Consider the following 17,239-nt stretch of genomic DNA (forward strand, 5'->3'; position numbering starts at 1 on the left):
GAGGACCATGAGGAGAGCATTATATTCTATGGAGGACTATGGAGAGGGCATTATATTATATGGAGAACATTATATTATATGGAGGACCTTAGAGAGAGCATTATATTATATGGAAGACCATGGGGAGTGTATTATACTTTATGGAGGACTATGGGAAGTGCAGAATACTATATGGAGGATTATGGGGTGTGCATTATACTATATGGAAGGCTATGTTGGGGCCATTATAATATTTGGAGAGTTATGTGGGGGTCATTATACTGTATACTCACCATGGGGGTATCACACTTTTGTTGGCATTCTACTTTATGAGGGAAATGAGAAAGAAATCTATTACTTCAGCAGGAGCAAAATTACTTTGTAAAGGCTGCAAGATTGTGAGATATGCTCTTCTGTGATCCCGACAAATTATTTTTTTATGGGGGGGAGTGTGTGGGAGTGTGAATTTCTGCTATGGAGCCCCATGATTTCTATGTACACCCCTGCTTAAAGGGGTGTGCGGCCTTATACTATAAGTGACTGTTGTGAGTGCACTGCACATTGTGAGGATCCTTTGGTGTCGTGAGCAGCGGTCATGTGGTTGCAAGTATGCGATTTGCATACTTCCGTTCCGGCCATATTCCAACTAGAATGTGTCCGTTCTCCCTCAGTACAATTGATGTGAACGAGACCGCACACATCTAATATGCAAATCATATACTTTTGGTCACGTGTCACTCCCGACGCCTGCACCACAGAATCTTCACAGCGAACAGTGCGCGATGTGAGGATTCACATGTCTACAGTCACATAGAGAGTGTTCAGATTTGTAGCCTAAGACAATTATTATTATTATTATTATTATTATTATTATTATTATTTATTTATATAGCACCATTAATTCCATGGTGCTGTACATGAGAAAGGGGTTACATACAGAGTTATAGATATCATTTACAGTAAACAGGTTTACAGTGACACACTGGTACAGAGGGGAGAGGACCCTGTCCTTGCAGACTTACATTCTATGGGATAGTGAGGAAGAGACAGAAGGTAGGGGTGAGGCGGCGGCGGCTCTGGCGGTGGTGAGGCGGCGGCTCGGTTATTGTAGGCTGTAGGCTTTCCTGAAGAGATGGGTTTTCAGGTTCCGTCTGAAGGATCCGAGGGTGGTGGATAATCGGACGTGTTGAGGCATGGAATTCCAGAGGATGGGGGATATTCGGGAGAAATCTTGGAGGCGATTGTGTGAGGAACGAATAAGTGTGGAGGAGAGTAGAAGGTCTTGGCATGAACGAAGATTACGTGAGGGAAGATAGTGGGAGATTAGTTCAGAGATATAGGGAGGGGACAGGTTGTGGATGGCTTTGTAGATCAGTGTTAGTAGTTTGAACTGGATTCGTTGGGGGATTGGGAGCCAGTGGAGGGATTTGCAGAGGGGAGAAGCAGGGGAGTAGCGAGGAGAGAGGTGGATTAGGCGGGCAGCAGAGTTGAGGACAGACTGGAGTGGTGCGAGAGAGTTAGCGGGGAGGCCACAGAGGAGGGTGTTGCAGTAATCGAGGCGGGAGATGATGAGAGCACGCACAAGAGTTTTGGTAGATTGTGGACTGAGGAAGGAATGGATTCTGGCAATATTTTTGAGTTGGAGGCGACAGGAGGTGGCAAGAGCTTGGACGTGAGGTTTGAAGGACAGGGCAGAGTCAAGAGTTACCCCGAGGCAGCGGATTTCAGGAGCGGGAGAGAGCGTGATGCTGTTCACCATAATAGATAGATTGGGTAGGGGGGATACGTGAGGTGGGGGAAAGATGATGAATTCGGTTTTGTCTACATTGAGCTTTAGGAAGCGAGAGGTGAAGAAGGAGGATATGGCTGACAGACACTTTGGGATTCTGGACAGCAGGGAGGTGACATCTGGGCCAGAGAGGTAGATCTGAGTGTCGTCTGCATACAGGTGGTACTGGAAGCCATGGGAATTTATGAGTTGTCCTAGGCCAAGGGTATAGATGGAAAAAAGTAGGGGTCCTAGGACAAAGCCTTGAGGGACTCCGACAGAGAGAGGGCGGGATGAGGAGGTAGTGTGGGAGTGGGAAACGCTAAATGTGCGGTTGGAAAGGTATGAGGCAATCCAGGACAGGGCGAGGTCTTTGATGCCAAGGGAAGAAAGAATCTGTAGTAGTAGGCAGTGATCGACTGTGTCAAAAGCAGAGGACAGGTCAAGAAGGAGGAGGATGGAGAACTGTCTGTTAGCTTTGGCTGTGACTAGGTCATTAGTAATTTTTGTCAGGGCAGTTTCGGTGGAGTGGTGGGGGCGGAAGCCATATTGGAGGTTGTCAAAGAGACAGTTAGATGAGAGGTGGGAGGAAAGTTGACCATGGACATGCTGCTCAAGAAGTTTTGAAGCAAACGGGAGCAGTGATATGGGGCGATAGCTGGGCATAGCAGTTGGGTCAAGGTTACTTTTTTTAAGGATGGGTGTGATGGTGGCATGTTTGAAGGCAGAGGGGAAGGTACCAGAAGAGAGCGATAGGTTGAAGAGATGGGTTAGGGCTGGAATAAGCGTGTTAGTGAGGTTGGGGAGCAGGTGGGAAGGCATGGGGTCAAGTGCACAGGTGGTGAGGTGTTGGGGTGGGGTGGGGTTCATGGGGTGCATTGAAAGAGGTCTAGATACACATGATGAGAGCATTATTCTGCCTCTGTACAAATCCCTAGTTAGACCGCACATGGAGTACTGTGTACAGTTTGGGGCACTGGAGCTCAGGAAGGATATAATGTAACTGAACGCAGTAAAAAAAAACAAAAAAAAGAGTCAAAAACGCTTTATGATCATACCGCCGAACAAAAAGTGGAATAACATGCGATCAAAAAGATGGATATAAATAACCATGGTACCGCTGAAAACGTCATCTTTTCCCGCAAAAAATCGAGCCGCCATACAGCATCATCAGTGAAAAAATATAAAAGTTATAGTTCTCAGAATGAAGCGATGCAAAAATAATTATTTTTTCTATAAAATAGTTTTTATCGTATAAAAGCACCAAAACATAAAAAAAGATATAAATGAGGTATCGCTGTAATCATACTGACCCAAAGAATAAAACTGCTTTATCAATTTTACCAAACATGGAATGGTATAAACGCCCCCCCAAAAAAGAAATTCATGAATAGCTGGTTTTTGGTCATTCTGCCTCACAAAAATCGGATTAAAAAGTGATTAAAAAAGTCACGTGCCCGAAAATGTTACCAATAAAAACGACATCTCGTCCCGCAAAAAACAAGACCTCATATGACTCTGTGGACCAAACTATGGAAAAATTATAGCTCTCAAAATGTGGAAATGCAAAAACTATATTTTGCAATAAAAAGCGTCTTTTAGTCTGTGACGGCTGTCAATCATAAAAATCCGCTAATAAAAACATTATGAATAGAAAATCAAACCCCCCTTCATCACCCACTTAGTTAGGGAAAAATAATAAAATTAAAAAAATGTATTTATTTCCATTTTCCCATTAGGGTTAGGGCTAGGGTTATGGCTAGGGTTATGGCTAGGGTTATGGCTAGGGTTAGGGCTAGGGTTAGGGCTAGGGTTAGGGTTATGGCTAGGGCTAGGGTTAGGGCTTAGGGTTAGGGGTAGGGTTAGGGTTAGGGCTAGGGTTAGGGCTTGGGTTAGGGGTAAGGTTAAGGCTAGGGTTAGGGCTAAGGTTAGGTCTAGGGTTAGGGCTAGGGCTAGGGCTAGGGCTAAGGCTAGGGTTAGGGCTAGGGTTGGGGCTAGGGTTAGGGTTGATGCTAGGGTTAGGGTTGGGGCTAGGGTTAGGGTTTCAGTTAGAATTGGGGTTTCTACTGTTTAGGCTCTCCAAACGCGACATGACATCCAATCTCAATTCCAGCCAATTCTGCATTGAAAAAGTAAAACAGTGCTCCTTCCCTTCTGAGCTCTCCCGTGCGCCCAAACAAGGGTTTACCCCAACATATGGGGTATCAGCATACTCAGGACAAATTGTACAACAACTTTTGGGGTCCAATTTCTCTTGTTACCCTTGGGAAAATAAAAATTGGGGGGGCTAAAAAAAAACATTTTTGTGGGAAAAAAATGATTTTTTATTTTCACGGCTCTGCGTTATAAACTGTAGTGAAACACTTGGTTGTTCAAAATTCTCACAACACATCTAGATAAGTTCCTTGAGGGGTCTAGTTTCTAATATGGGATCACTTGTGGGGGTTTCTACTGTTTAGGTACATTAGGGGCTCTGCAAATGCAATATGATGCCTGCAGACCATTCCATCTAAGTCTGCATTCCAAATGGCGCTCCTCCCCTTCCAAGTTCTGCCATGCACCCAAACGGTAGTTCCCCCCCACATATGGGATATCAGCGTACTCAGGACATATTGAACAACAACTTTTGGGGTCCAATTTCTCCTGTTACCCTTGGAAAAATACAAAACTGGGGGCTAAAAAATAATTTTTGTGGGAAAAAAATATTTTTTATTTTCAGGGCTCTGCTTTATAAACTGTAGTGAAACACTTGGGTGTTCAAAGCTCTCACAACACATCTAGATAAGTTCATTTGGGGTCTACTTTCCAAAATTGTGTCACTTTTGGGGGTTTCAATGTTTAGGCACATCAGTGGCTCTCCAAACGCAACATGGCATCCCATCTCAATTCCTGTCAATTTTGCATTGAAAAGTCAAATGGCGCTCCTTCCCATCCGAGCTCTGCCATGTGCCCAAACAGTGGTTTACCCCCACATATGGGTTATCAGCGTACTCATAACAAATTGCACAACAACTTTTGGGGTTGAATTTCTTCTCTTACCATTGGGAAAATAAAAAATTGGGGGCGAAAATATCATTTTTGTGAAAAAATATGTTTTTTATTTTTACAGCTCTGCATAATAAACTTCTGTGAAGCACTTGGTGGGTCAAAGTGCTCACCACACATCTAGATAAGTTCCTTAGGGGGTCTACTTTCCAAAATGGTGTCACTTGTGGGGGGTTTCAATGTTTAGGCACATCAGGGGCTCTCCAAACGCAACATGGCGTCCCATCTCAATTCCACTCAATTTTGCATTGAAAAGTCATATAGCGCTCCTTCCCTTCCGAGCTCTACCATGCGCCCAAACAGTGGTTTACCCCCACATGTGGGGTATCGGCGTACTCAGGACAAATTGTACAACATCTTTTGGGGTCCATTTTCTCCTGTTACCCTTGGTAAAATAAAACAAATTGGAGCTGAAGTAAATTTTGTGTGAAAAAAAGTTACGGTAAATGTTCATTTTTATTTAAACATTCCAAAAATTCCTGTGAAACACCTGAGGGGTTAATAAACTTCTTGAATGTGATTTTGAGCACCTTGAGGGGTGCAGTTTTTAGAATGGTGTCAGACTTGGTTATTTTCTATCATATAGACCCCTCAAAATGACTTCAAATGAGATGTGGTCCCTAAAAAAAATGGTGTTGTAAAAATGAGAAATTGCTGGTCAACTTTTAACCCTTATAACTCCCTAACAAAAAAAAAATTGTTAGTTCCAAAATTGTGCTGATGTAAAGTAGACATGTGGGAAATGTTACTTATTAAGTATTTTGTGTGACATATCTCTGTTATTTAAGGGCATAGAAATTCAACGTTGGAAAATTGCAAAATTTTCAAAATTTTCCATTTTTTTCACTAATAAACGCAGGTAATATTAAAGAAATTTTACCACTATCATGAAGTACAATATGTCACAAGAAAACAATGTTAGAATCATCAATAAGGATCCATTGAAGCGTTCCAGAGTTATAACCTCATAAAGGGACAGTGGTCAGAATTGTAAAAATTTGCCCGGTCATTAACGTGCAAACCACCCTTGGGGGTAAAGGGGTTAATAAAGGGGAAGGGGGAGCTACAATACTCAGAGAGAAGACACAAAAAAGCACAGTGAGGTCAAAAATACTCTGTTGTAAAAAAATCACAGTAATAAGCAAGTGCTAGTCAAAAGATGTAAAGAAAACAGGGTATTTAGTTGATACGTTTTTTTGCAAAAAAAATGTATACTAAGCTGCTCCACCAAATCGCCAAGGTATACCCTTATAGAGCAGTCCTAACTAATGTATGCAATCCCTATCTGATGTATTTAAAACCTGATTATCTGTATAGTACCTGTATAAGCAGGGTTCAGAGAGAAAAAAATATACATGTGGACATGCAGGATGGAACAGCTTAAATGCAAATGACCCACAGAGGAGTGGTGGACTCCCCAGTCTTGTAGAAACAAGAGAACAATTATAGAACCAGAAACACATGGGCTACTTGCACACTGAACAAGTCTGTAGGAACCTGTTCACACCACCAGAAAACTTGAAGACACAAAAAAGCACAGTGAGGTCAAAAATACTCTGTTGTAAAAAAATCACAGTAATAAGCAAGTGCTAGTCAAAAGATGTAAAGAAAACAGGGTATTTAGTTGATACGTTTTTTTGCAAAAAAATGTATACTAAGCTGCTCCACCAAATCGCCAAGGTATACCCTTATAGAGCAGTCCTAACTAATGTATGCAATCCCTATCTGATGTATTTAAAACCTGATTATCTGTATAGTACCTGTATAAGCAGGGTTCAGAGAGAAAAAAATATACATGTGGACATGCAGGATGGAACAGCTTAAATGCAAATGACCCACAGAGGAGTGGTGGACTCCCCAGTCTTGTAGAAACAAGAGAACAATTATAGAACCAGAAACACATGGGCTACTTGCACACTGAACAAGTCTGTAGGAACCTGTTCACACCACCAGAAAACTTGAAGACACAAAAAAGCACAGTGAGGTCAAAAATACTTTGTTGTAAAAAAATCACAGTAATAAGCAAGTGCTAGTCAAAAGATGTAAAGAAAACAGGGTATTTAGTTGATACGTTTTTTTGCAAAAAAATGTATACTAAGCTGCTCCACCAAATCGCCAAGGTATACCCTTATAGAGCAGTCCTAACTAATGTATGCAATCCCTATCTGATGTATTTAAAACCTGATTATCTGTATAGTACCTGTATAAGCAGGGTTCAGAGAGAAAAAAATATACATGTGGACATGCAGGATGGAACAGCTTAAATGCAAATGACCCACAGAGGAGTGGTGGACTCCCCAGTCTTGTAGAAACAAGAGAACAATTATAGAACCAGAAACACATGGGCTACTTGCACACTGAACAAGTCTGTAGGAACCTGTTCACACCACCAGAAAACTTGAAGACACAAAAAAGCACAGTGAGGTCAAAAATACTCTGTTGTAAAAAAATCACAGTAATAAGCAAGTGCTAGTCAAAAGATGTAAAGAAAACAGGGTATTTAGTTGATACGTTTTTTTGCAAAAAAATGTATACTAAGCTGCTCCACCAAATTGCCAAGGTATACCCTTATAGAGCAGTCCTAACTAATGTATGCAATCCCTATCTGATGTATTTAAAACCTGATTATCTGTATAGTACCTGTATAAGCAGGGTTCAGAGAGAAAAAAATATACATGTGGACATGCAGGATGGACTGCTCTATAAGGGTATACCTTGGCGATTTGGTGGAGCAGCTTAGTATACATTTTTTACTAGCTTATTACTGTGATTTTTTTACAACAGAGTATTTTTGACCTCACTGTGCTTTTTTGTGTCTTCAAGTTTTCTGGTGGTGTGAACAGGTTCCTACAGACTTGTTCAGTGTGCAAGTAGCCCATGTGTTTCTGGCTCAATACTCAGAGAGATTAGCAAAGTTAGGATTATTTAGTCCAGAAAAAAGACAAATGAGAGGCGATCTAATAAACATGTATAAGTATATAAGGGGACAATACAAATATCTCGCTGAGGATCTGTTTATACCAAGGAAGGTGACGGTCACAAGGGGGTATTCTCTGCGTCTGGAGGAGAGAAGGTTTTTCCACCAGCATAGAAGAGGATTCTTTACTGTTAGGGCAGTGAGAATCTGGAATTTTTTGCCTGAGGAGGTGGCGATGGCAAACTCAGTCGAGGGGTTCAAGAGAGGCCTGGATGTCTTCCTGGAGCGTAACAATATTGTATCTTACAGTTATTAGGTTCTTTAGAAGGACGTAGATCTGGGGATTTATTCTGACGGAATATAGGCTGAACTGGACGGACAAATGTATTTTTTCAGCCTTGCTAACTATGTTACTATGTTACTTTGTTACTAATTCCTTTAAACTCTCTCAGGTATTCTGTTTGTTTTTTACTAAAATCATGTTTTGTATTATACTGCATTCCCTGCCTTGGCTTTTATACAGCCTGTGATAGGCTGTTTTATACTATTGTGCTATGCTACGTGATGTATTAACTGCAAGGATTTTTTAGGAAGCCCACCCAGTCAATTCTACGTCATGTAAGCCACCGCTGGCTGATGCAATCTTCTGCACTGTGCTAAATAACAGCAAGCATTTTTGACAATTCTCGCAAATCAAATCGCAAGTAGTTTGATATTGACCTCAATGACAGTTTTGCCCTCCTTCATCCCCGACATGAAGACTTGGCACATATCAGAGTTTTCATATCAAGTTCAGATTTATTGCTTTCATGAAGTCTATCTTGTGTATGGTTCTTGCCCATCTTTGATAGTATGCCGTTCATTTGTATACCCCACAAGCCTGCGAGCGCTGATGATTCTCCCAATGTACGCAGCAGTCATTTGGCAGCTACAAGTGCTCCTGGCAGTCAGTAAACAGCCATTGATGAATCGTTTCTTTCTGTTCCTTCTGTAAAACATTTAGATAAAACAATGTTGAAATAATAAAGTCCTGGAGGAAAATGTCTTCTCCGGCTTATTTATTTATCTCCCTTGCTGACCTTTTCTGCCTAGTGCCCCTGTTACATTATTTCTTTTCTCTGTATGCTGTGCGATCGCCGCAAATTGAAATTTGCAATGAATGAACCTGGATAATTCGAATGGGGATGAATGTATTAGAAATCCCGACATAGATATTTAGTGGGCAAATTTATTTATAAAACTAAAACAGCTAAAATTGCTTATTTGCATGCAGAGCCTTCAAACACACCTGTTGTATTACAGAAACCCTGTAGAAAAGCACGATCTTTCTGCCTTCATCCCTTGCAAGATGTTAAGACAATTATTGGTTGCACATGTAAGTGAATATGCCAAAGAATTGTCCAGATTCTCATGCTCTGTGCAATTTACCAACCATTCTTTCTCGGTGGAAGCTTCATCTTCATTAGCATTCTGCCAGCACTATAAGTGCAGGAAATTCCTTTCTCTCATTTCCCAGAATGCATTGCACCTGCCATTGTCTAATGGCTTGCCTGCCCTGAATATAGGACATGGCTCTCTGTTTTTCTTGCATATCACTTCACAGACAGGCGAGCAGGAGCAGAAAGACAAAGACTTGCTAACACTCCCTTTAATCCATAGTTAAGCTTTGCTTGACTGTATTCTCATTGAAGAGCATTACAGGGAGCAGGGATGCAGCCCAGGAACCAACATGATGGCTGCCACACTACAGTAAATGTGTAGGGAATCGGTGATAACGTGTTGATGATTGGTGGATGACCACTGAAACCCGCATCAATCATTAGAACGAGGCTTTTAGAATGGAGCGCCAGTGTTCCTGATCGCCCTGCCCTCCATGCATTACCTATAGGAGTGCACTTCACTTTCTCCCGCAGCCTAATAGAGAATGAGTGGCACATCAGTCAGATAAGGTAGGGCAAAATTCCTCGATCTGCAGATAGGTTCGAGATTTAGAGCTCAGATACCTATCATTCGGCAAGTTACCCCTATTCATTGGATAAGTATTAACGTGTTTTCACTGGACAGACCCTGCATTGGGCCTCTTACCTATGGGTCCATGTGTAGTGATGGCTGGGCGAACCTCAACGGTAAAATTCAGGGTCTGTATCGAACACCTAGTGCCCTTGCATGGACCCTGATCACGGACTTCTCCAGTAAGGCAGCCAGTAGATCAGACGTTTCTCACACTGTCATCTGTGTGACAGCGCAAGAAACACCGGTTCTGATCGGCATTAAGTTTGGTACCGCCGGTCAGAGTGCAGGCATTCCCACGCTGTCACACAGATTACAGCGTGTTTGTCAGCAGCTCTGACCAGTGTTAAGAAGCTTTCCATTGGTCAAAGGCATCTGCTGATGAGATTACTACTCTCATCATTGTAAGCCTGTTCCCACTGATAGCAGTGAAAGCAGGTAAACAATGATGGGAGTATTCACCTACTGGTGCTTGTGCAATAAATAAAAATAAAAATTATATGGGGTCTATTTTTGACAGCCAGCACAGGCAAAACAGACAGCTGCGAGCTGCAGCCCCAAGCTGTCAGCGTGATCTTGACTGGTTAAATAAATAATTAAAAAAAACGGCATGGGGCCTCCCTTATGTTTGACAACCAGCCAAGCTGCAGCAGATATCTGTGGGCTGGTATTCTCAGGCTGGTAAAGGGATATGGATATTGCCCCCCAGCCAAAAAATAGCAGACGCCCCAGATAAGGCACATCTGTTAGGTGTCTTTGCGTGGCTGTTCCCACTTGCTCTGGTGCAATGGCAAGTGTACCCCATAGTTGTGGGGTTGATGTCAACTTTGTAATGCCAGCTGACATCAAGCCCACAGGTTAGTAATGGAGAGGCTTCTATAAGATGCTCCCATTACTAATCACATAGGCATTGTAATAAGGACACAGCAAGAATAAAGTCCTTTATTTGAAATAAAAATTACCTGCCCTCTTTTACCCATTTACGTTTAATAAAGAAAAACAAACCTCAGGACTTTTTTTTATTATTTATTTATTGCAAAGGCACCGGCTGGTGAATTCACCCATCATCGTGCACCTGGTCATCGTACACCTGCTCTTGCTGATTTAATCGAGACCGGGTATAGGATGAAGAGAGTAGTACTCTCATCAGCAGACGCCTGTGACTGGCAGTAACCTTTTTACCGCCGGTTACAGCTGCTGTCACACACCAAAAAAAACCGAGGCCTCAGTGCATCATGACCGGCATTGTTCATGCTGTCCTTGGTGAGAGGACATCCTGAACTAAATTTCTCCTGGCGCGTGCCCATCATTGAATCCAGGGCATCTGAAAAATGTTGTGCACCTCAACACAAATCTTTCTCCAGTTGTGGAGTAAGATTTGTTGCATATGGAACACGACAACTAATCATAAATTTGATGAGCGGGGAATCACCACGTACCCGTCCCACCCCAGCCCTGCCCGCTTTGTCTGATCTAGGCGGAGGTGGCATGAGAACACCACAAGTCACAACATTTTTGAGTAGCCTCATGTTGATCCAAACTGTTGAGATTTTTCAAAGCTTTGCACATCAGAAATCTGACTTAAAAGCTTTGCTGAAATAGACCAATAAAGTCTTCTTTTGTACTTATTAAAGGGAATCCATCACTAGGTTTTTGCTACCTCATCTGAGTGTAGCATAACGTAGGAAAGGAGACCCTGATTCCAGCTATCTATCACTTAGTTTGCTGGGTGCAGCAGTTGTAACACAATCAGAGTTTTTAGATGTAGCATGTAGCAGAGCTCACAAAGCTGTCTCTGCCCACACCATAGCTGACCCCACCCACACCAGGCTCTCTATGTACATTGTCTATTAACAGTGCGCTACTTATTACAAGAGAAGGCGTGGTTGGCCTTGTATGAGGCAGTTAGTCTGTGCAGTGATAATGTCCTGGTAATAAAACATTTATTGTATGTGAACAACAGCACACCGCCTAATAAGTGACACATCCCTAAAATCCTTGAGTCATCCAGAACTTCCTATTACTATTTATAAGATGCAGTAATTGAGAAAGGGATGCTAAACCAAAGCTTAATATAGTTGTTGTGCAGTTGACTGTAATCTATTGTTCCCTGTATGCACAAATTTCAGGTTTGGGAGCTTTTTAGACTCAGCAGCTTTTGCAGGCAGCGAGAGCTGTAATTCATAGCCATATTTGTTTGTGTTCTAGGAATTTGCAGATTCCATATATCAGCTGGTAATACAAAAGTTCCAGGGGCTTACTGAAAACTTCTCCGTGTGCTCACGTCACAAAGCCCTAGCAGCAATCATCATGACCAGAGGTAAGATTATTTTTCTACTGTGATTCATCGTGCTGAAGGTTACTGGATATAGTGATCTCATTATCACATCTTCAAGACAATTTTTCCAATTGAAATAGAATTGTGAGCGCGAAATGTCTTCTCAATCTATTGAAACGTGAAAATGTGCCTGAGTCACATTCATTTTTATGTAATACCTATTAAAAGTGTATTTTTTACATACATAAGTAAATAAGTGTAGTCATATGGTCGGTATTGTCTGCACAGGACATACTGCAACTAAAGAAACGTTCCGTGTTTGCAAACATTGTTAACATAAACCCCTCGAACTGCCCCAACCAGATATTCAACAGTAACTTGCTCCTAGTTTCAGACTTTTCCAGCAATACAACCTGGATGTGAGGTCCGTCTATGTCCATATAGCGCACATATATCAGCACCGCTTCATTCCGGTACTGATTTCTCCTTCTTCAGCCCATGATGGATATTTTCTGCTTAGAAATTAGCACACCGCTTTGGGTTCCATAGTCCCGGTCAGTCCTCTCTGGTTGTGAACAGGAGCTATGTGAGTTTCCTTAGCCTCCGGGATGGCAGGCTCCACTTATGATTGGCCATGTCGTCGAGACATCACCTGGGCATTGCACACCGCACAGAAAACATCACACCAGGCCAGCCAATTAATCTTTGCACTGAGGAACATTAACGTTCCGAAAATTGAAGCTGCTCGTGTCCACAGCTAAAGAGCACTGACATGGACTGTGAACCAAGGCTGCGTGAAGTGATTCGCTCATCTCTAGGCCTGATAGATACTGATGCTGAGAAGTGTGCCATTTTCCATTACATTCCACTGCAGATGGTCCTTTTTTCTATCTGCATACTAATTTACTACCTGTGATTTTCCACTGCAGACTCTATGTACACTTTTATTTCTATGTCCACAGCCTGTGTGATCTGCCCTCTTTGAAGACCTAGTAACTTTCCTCCCTATCCATACTTTGACCTCATTGGTGCAACCTCCTCCCCTTGTATCATTAGCTTTGGTCTAGGGAAGAACAAAGAGGAGTACTTAAAACATATCTTAAAAAAGGTCTGTCAGTAGGATCAACCCTTCTAAGCCAACTGTATGGGTTTGTAGGTTACAGAAAGTTGAATAAGATGATACTATGATATCTGCCGTGATTACACTGGCAATATCACCTTTCATTTAAAATAAGCTCTGGAGGGAAATTATAAGTGAGATCTATGTCCCACCTATAGATCGTAACAGGTTATTTACATGTTAAGAAAAATGTGGATTTCTCTAGAATAAGACATCAGATCGCAGATATCAAGGATATCATCGTATTCGGTTTCCTATGACCTACATCCCATATAGATGACTTAGGAGGGTTAATACTACTGACAGATTCCCTTTAAATTTGCATTTAGGAAGTGAACAATAAAAAAAATGGTAAAAGTTTCCATAGCATTTAAAGCGAACCTGTCACCAGGGTTAATGAATATTAGATAAGCCACCTTTCAGGTCTGATATACAGCATTCTATAATTCTGTATAAGTGCCCTCAACATGACCTGCAAGAAAAAAAACAACCTTTTATTATACTCACCTGCAGGGTGGTCTGGCTCGAGGGGCGTCATTGGTCTTGGTCCGGTGCCTCCCTTCTTCTTTCGATGCCGTCCTCCTGCTTGCTTCATGTGGATGGCGCCTCCCTACGTCTCCCAGACATCGCGCTCCTGCACAGGCGTACTTCTCTGATCTGATGAGGGCAGAATAATGTACTGCAGTGCACATGCACTGGGGCTCTTTGAGCTTTCCCGGCGCCTGTGCGCTGCTGTGCTTTGGTCTGCCCTCGTCAGATCAGAGAAGTACGCCTGTGCAGGAGCGCGATGTCTGGGAGACGGTGTGGGTGACATAGGGAGGCGTCATCCATATGAAGCAAGGAGGACGGCATCGAAAGAAGAAGGGAGGCACCGGACCAAGACCAACGACGCCCCTCGAGCCAGACCACCCTGCAGGTGAGTATAATAAAAGGGGTTTTTTTTTTCTTGCAGGTCATGTTGAGGGCACTTATACAGAATTATAGAATGATGTATATTAGCCCTGAAAGGGGGTGACCGTATTTTATATCAGCCAAATCTGGTGACAGGTTCACTTTAACTATTCTAGACCTTAGTTACCCCATAAACATACAACATCATAATTAACTCTTGTGGGTTAGGGGTATAATAAAAGAGGTTCCTTTTGTCTCTATGAGACAGACAGGCACATAGATAGATAGATAGATAGATAGATAGATAGATAGATAGATAGATAGATAGATATGAGATTGATAGATAAGAGATAGATAGATAATAGATAGATTTATATATAGATAGATAAACAGATAGATAGATAGATAGATAGATATTAGATAGATAGATAGATAGATAGATAGATAGTTTTTGACATTTTCTGAAAGAAATGAATACATGTAATTTTTTATTTCATTTCCTTTTATTTGGCTTCAATTTCTAAGTATGATTTACCACTGTCATCAGAATACCCTGACAATATCAGAATTGAATTTTTCAGGGCAGGGGAAAATAATAAATGCCATCCATTTCCACTTAATGTTGATTTACAATGTTTCTCCCTTTAACAACCATAAAATACTCCTCAGTACAGCTCGTCGTGTCTGTGATACAGTGTATTGTAATAAATGTTTGGTGGGTAAAGTAAAAGTAATGAATATTGATTATGAGGATGATTGGTGATTTATAAGATGCTGCCTGGATTTATGGGGTCGGTAATATGATTGGAAGAGAAATGTAATGAATGTCCAGTGTGTATCTGTGAATCTCAGCCCTTTCGTATAACTGTTCTAAATACACAAAGAAAAGACATGATTCATATGGATTGAGGGATTCTCTCTTTTCTTGATTTTCATTTGGAACAATGCTTCTTTTTCCATGGGCTAAGTACTACATCCTATTACCTTTCCATTAATAGCACTAAGCTGTAACACCAGATTCACTACAAGGAAAGACGTGAAGCTCTTTCTGAGAGAACAAACATAGACAATTTTTGCAAATATAGGATGCAGCCTTTGAAATGCATTTACCACATATTTTTTTAAAAAGTGCTAATTTTTATGTCTTGAGATATATATTTTGTACTGTACAAAAATTGTCGGTAGGTATGGAAAACAGGAGTGCTGGAAATAAAAATGCTTTAAAAAGTAGGAGTATTACTAGTTTATTTGTAATAGTTTATTTTAATCAATAAATAAAATGCAAAGGGAATAAACAAAATAGAAATCTAAATCAAATCAATATCGCCCTTTGAGTTAAAAAAAAGAATCAATTCTTCTAGGTACACTTATCGTAGGAACTCGTCAGGAGGTTGTTCTAAACATCTTGGAGAACTAACCACAGATCTTCTGTTGATGAATTATTTTGCAAATCCTTTCAACTCTTCATGTGATTCCTCCATGAACACTCTCAAAGTGAAAGAGCAAAATCTCTCTCTTTATGCAAAGTTGTTTACTAAGGTGTTTAACCCCTTAACGACCGCCAATACGCCTTTTAACGGCGGCCGCTAAGGGTTCTTAAACCACAGCGCCGTTAATTAACAGCGCTGTGGAAAAAGTGAATAGCGCCCCCCAGAGTCGGATTTTCTCTGGGGTCTCAGTTATCGGGGGTAGCCGAGACCCCAGAGAACATGATTCGGGGCGGGTTTACTGACCCCCGAGTTGCGATCGCCGTTAATTAAACGTTTACCGGCGGTCGCAAAAAAAAACAAAAAACGCGACTTCCCATTTAATATCTCTGACCTCCGATGTGATCGCACATCAGAGGACAGATAAATGAGGTCCCCAATCACCCCCGATAGCCCCCCCGATACTCACCTGTCTCCCCTGGTGCTCCTCGTGGCTCCCGATGGGCGCCGCCATCTTCTTCCGGCAAAAGAATGGCAGGCGCATGCGCAGTGCGCCCGCCGGCCGGCACCAGGGAGATCTTTGGAGTCTCGGCTGCCAGGGGTAGCCGAGACCCCAAAGAACATGATCAGGGTCGGTTTTTACCGACCCTTGTTTTGCGATCACCGGTAATTAACTGTTTACTGGCGACCGCAAAAAAAAAAAAAAGCGATGTGTAATTCTCTGTCCTCTGATGTGATTGCACATCAGAGGACAGAGAAATAGGGGGATTCTGGGACTCTATCATACTTACCGGTGTACCTGAGTCCTCCTGTGTCCTCTTCTGGCCGCCAGCTTCTTCCTTCTGTAAGAAAATGACGGGCGCATGCGCAGTGCGCCCGCCATGATCTGCCGGCCGGCAGCTAGAGGAGTTGGGGCTAAATTTAGGGTTAGGGCTAGGGTTAGGGTTAGGGCTAGGGTTAGGGCTAGGGTTAGGGTTGGGGCTAAATTTAGGGTTAGGGTTGGGGATAAATTTAGGGTTAGGGTTGGGGCTAAATTTAGGGTTAGGGCTGGGGCTAAATTTAGGGTTAGGGCTAGGGTTAGGGTTGGGGCTAAAGTTAGGGCTAGAGTTAGAGTTGGGGCTAAAGTTAGGGTTAGGGTTGGGGCTAAAGTTAGGACTAGGGTTGCGGCTAAAGTTAGGGTTAGAGTTGGGATTAGGGGTGTATTGGGATTAGGGTTAGGTTTGAGGTTAGGGTTGAGATTAGGATTAGGGATTGAGTTCCTGCCTCTGCACAGGGGGAATATCGGTCCATCTCCGCTGCGGTCTCCCATTCTTCTCCTGCCGCAGTGGAGCCTGCTCAGCGGAGACATCGGTCCCAGCGTCTTGCTCAGTCCCACTCTGTGCAAAGAGTTACTGCTGCTTTTCCTGCTTCTGCCATTGAAGTCAGTGCTGGGCAGCGGCGAGCAGACGCTTCTGGGACTAAGTCCTGCTCTTCTCGTTCTGAGCATGTCCTGAGTAAGATCTCTCAGTGGAGATCAAGGGTCACATGGTCAGATACTGCAGCTAAGTCCATTGGTCCTTTCAGGAAGGTCCTGTAGGTGCTAGCACTAAGTCCTGCTTGGCACACACTGAGCATGCCCAGTCCAAGATCTCAGTGGAGATTTAGGGTCACATGCCCAGGTATGGCAGCCTCTCATTGGTCCTTCTAGGAAGGTCTTTTACTTGCTGCAGCTATATAAGGCTCGCATGGCCGCACGGCCATGCGCTAGTATTGCTTTTATTTATGTGCTTTGCGCCAGTGTGGTCTAGTATGAGTGTGTTCAGGG

General features: G+C 42.5%; 1 protein-coding gene across 1 annotated transcript in view; it reads left to right on the forward strand.

The window, feature by feature from the left end:
* The window catches only part of ADARB2 (adenosine deaminase RNA specific B2 (inactive)), an 897,867-nt gene that overhangs the window by 726,083 nt on the left and 154,545 nt on the right, over nt 1-17,239 (forward strand). The window contains exon 6 of the mRNA XM_077268554.1: nt 11,928-12,039. Within this exon, the coding sequence (XP_077124669.1) occupies nt 11,928-12,039 (112 nt within the window). The remainder of the gene's footprint in view (nt 1-11,927; nt 12,040-17,239) is intronic.

Source organism: Ranitomeya variabilis, chromosome 6 (genome assembly GCF_051348905.1).
Source record: "Ranitomeya variabilis isolate aRanVar5 chromosome 6, aRanVar5.hap1, whole genome shotgun sequence".
Classification (NCBI taxonomy): Eukaryota; Metazoa; Chordata; class Amphibia; order Anura; family Dendrobatidae; genus Ranitomeya; species Ranitomeya variabilis.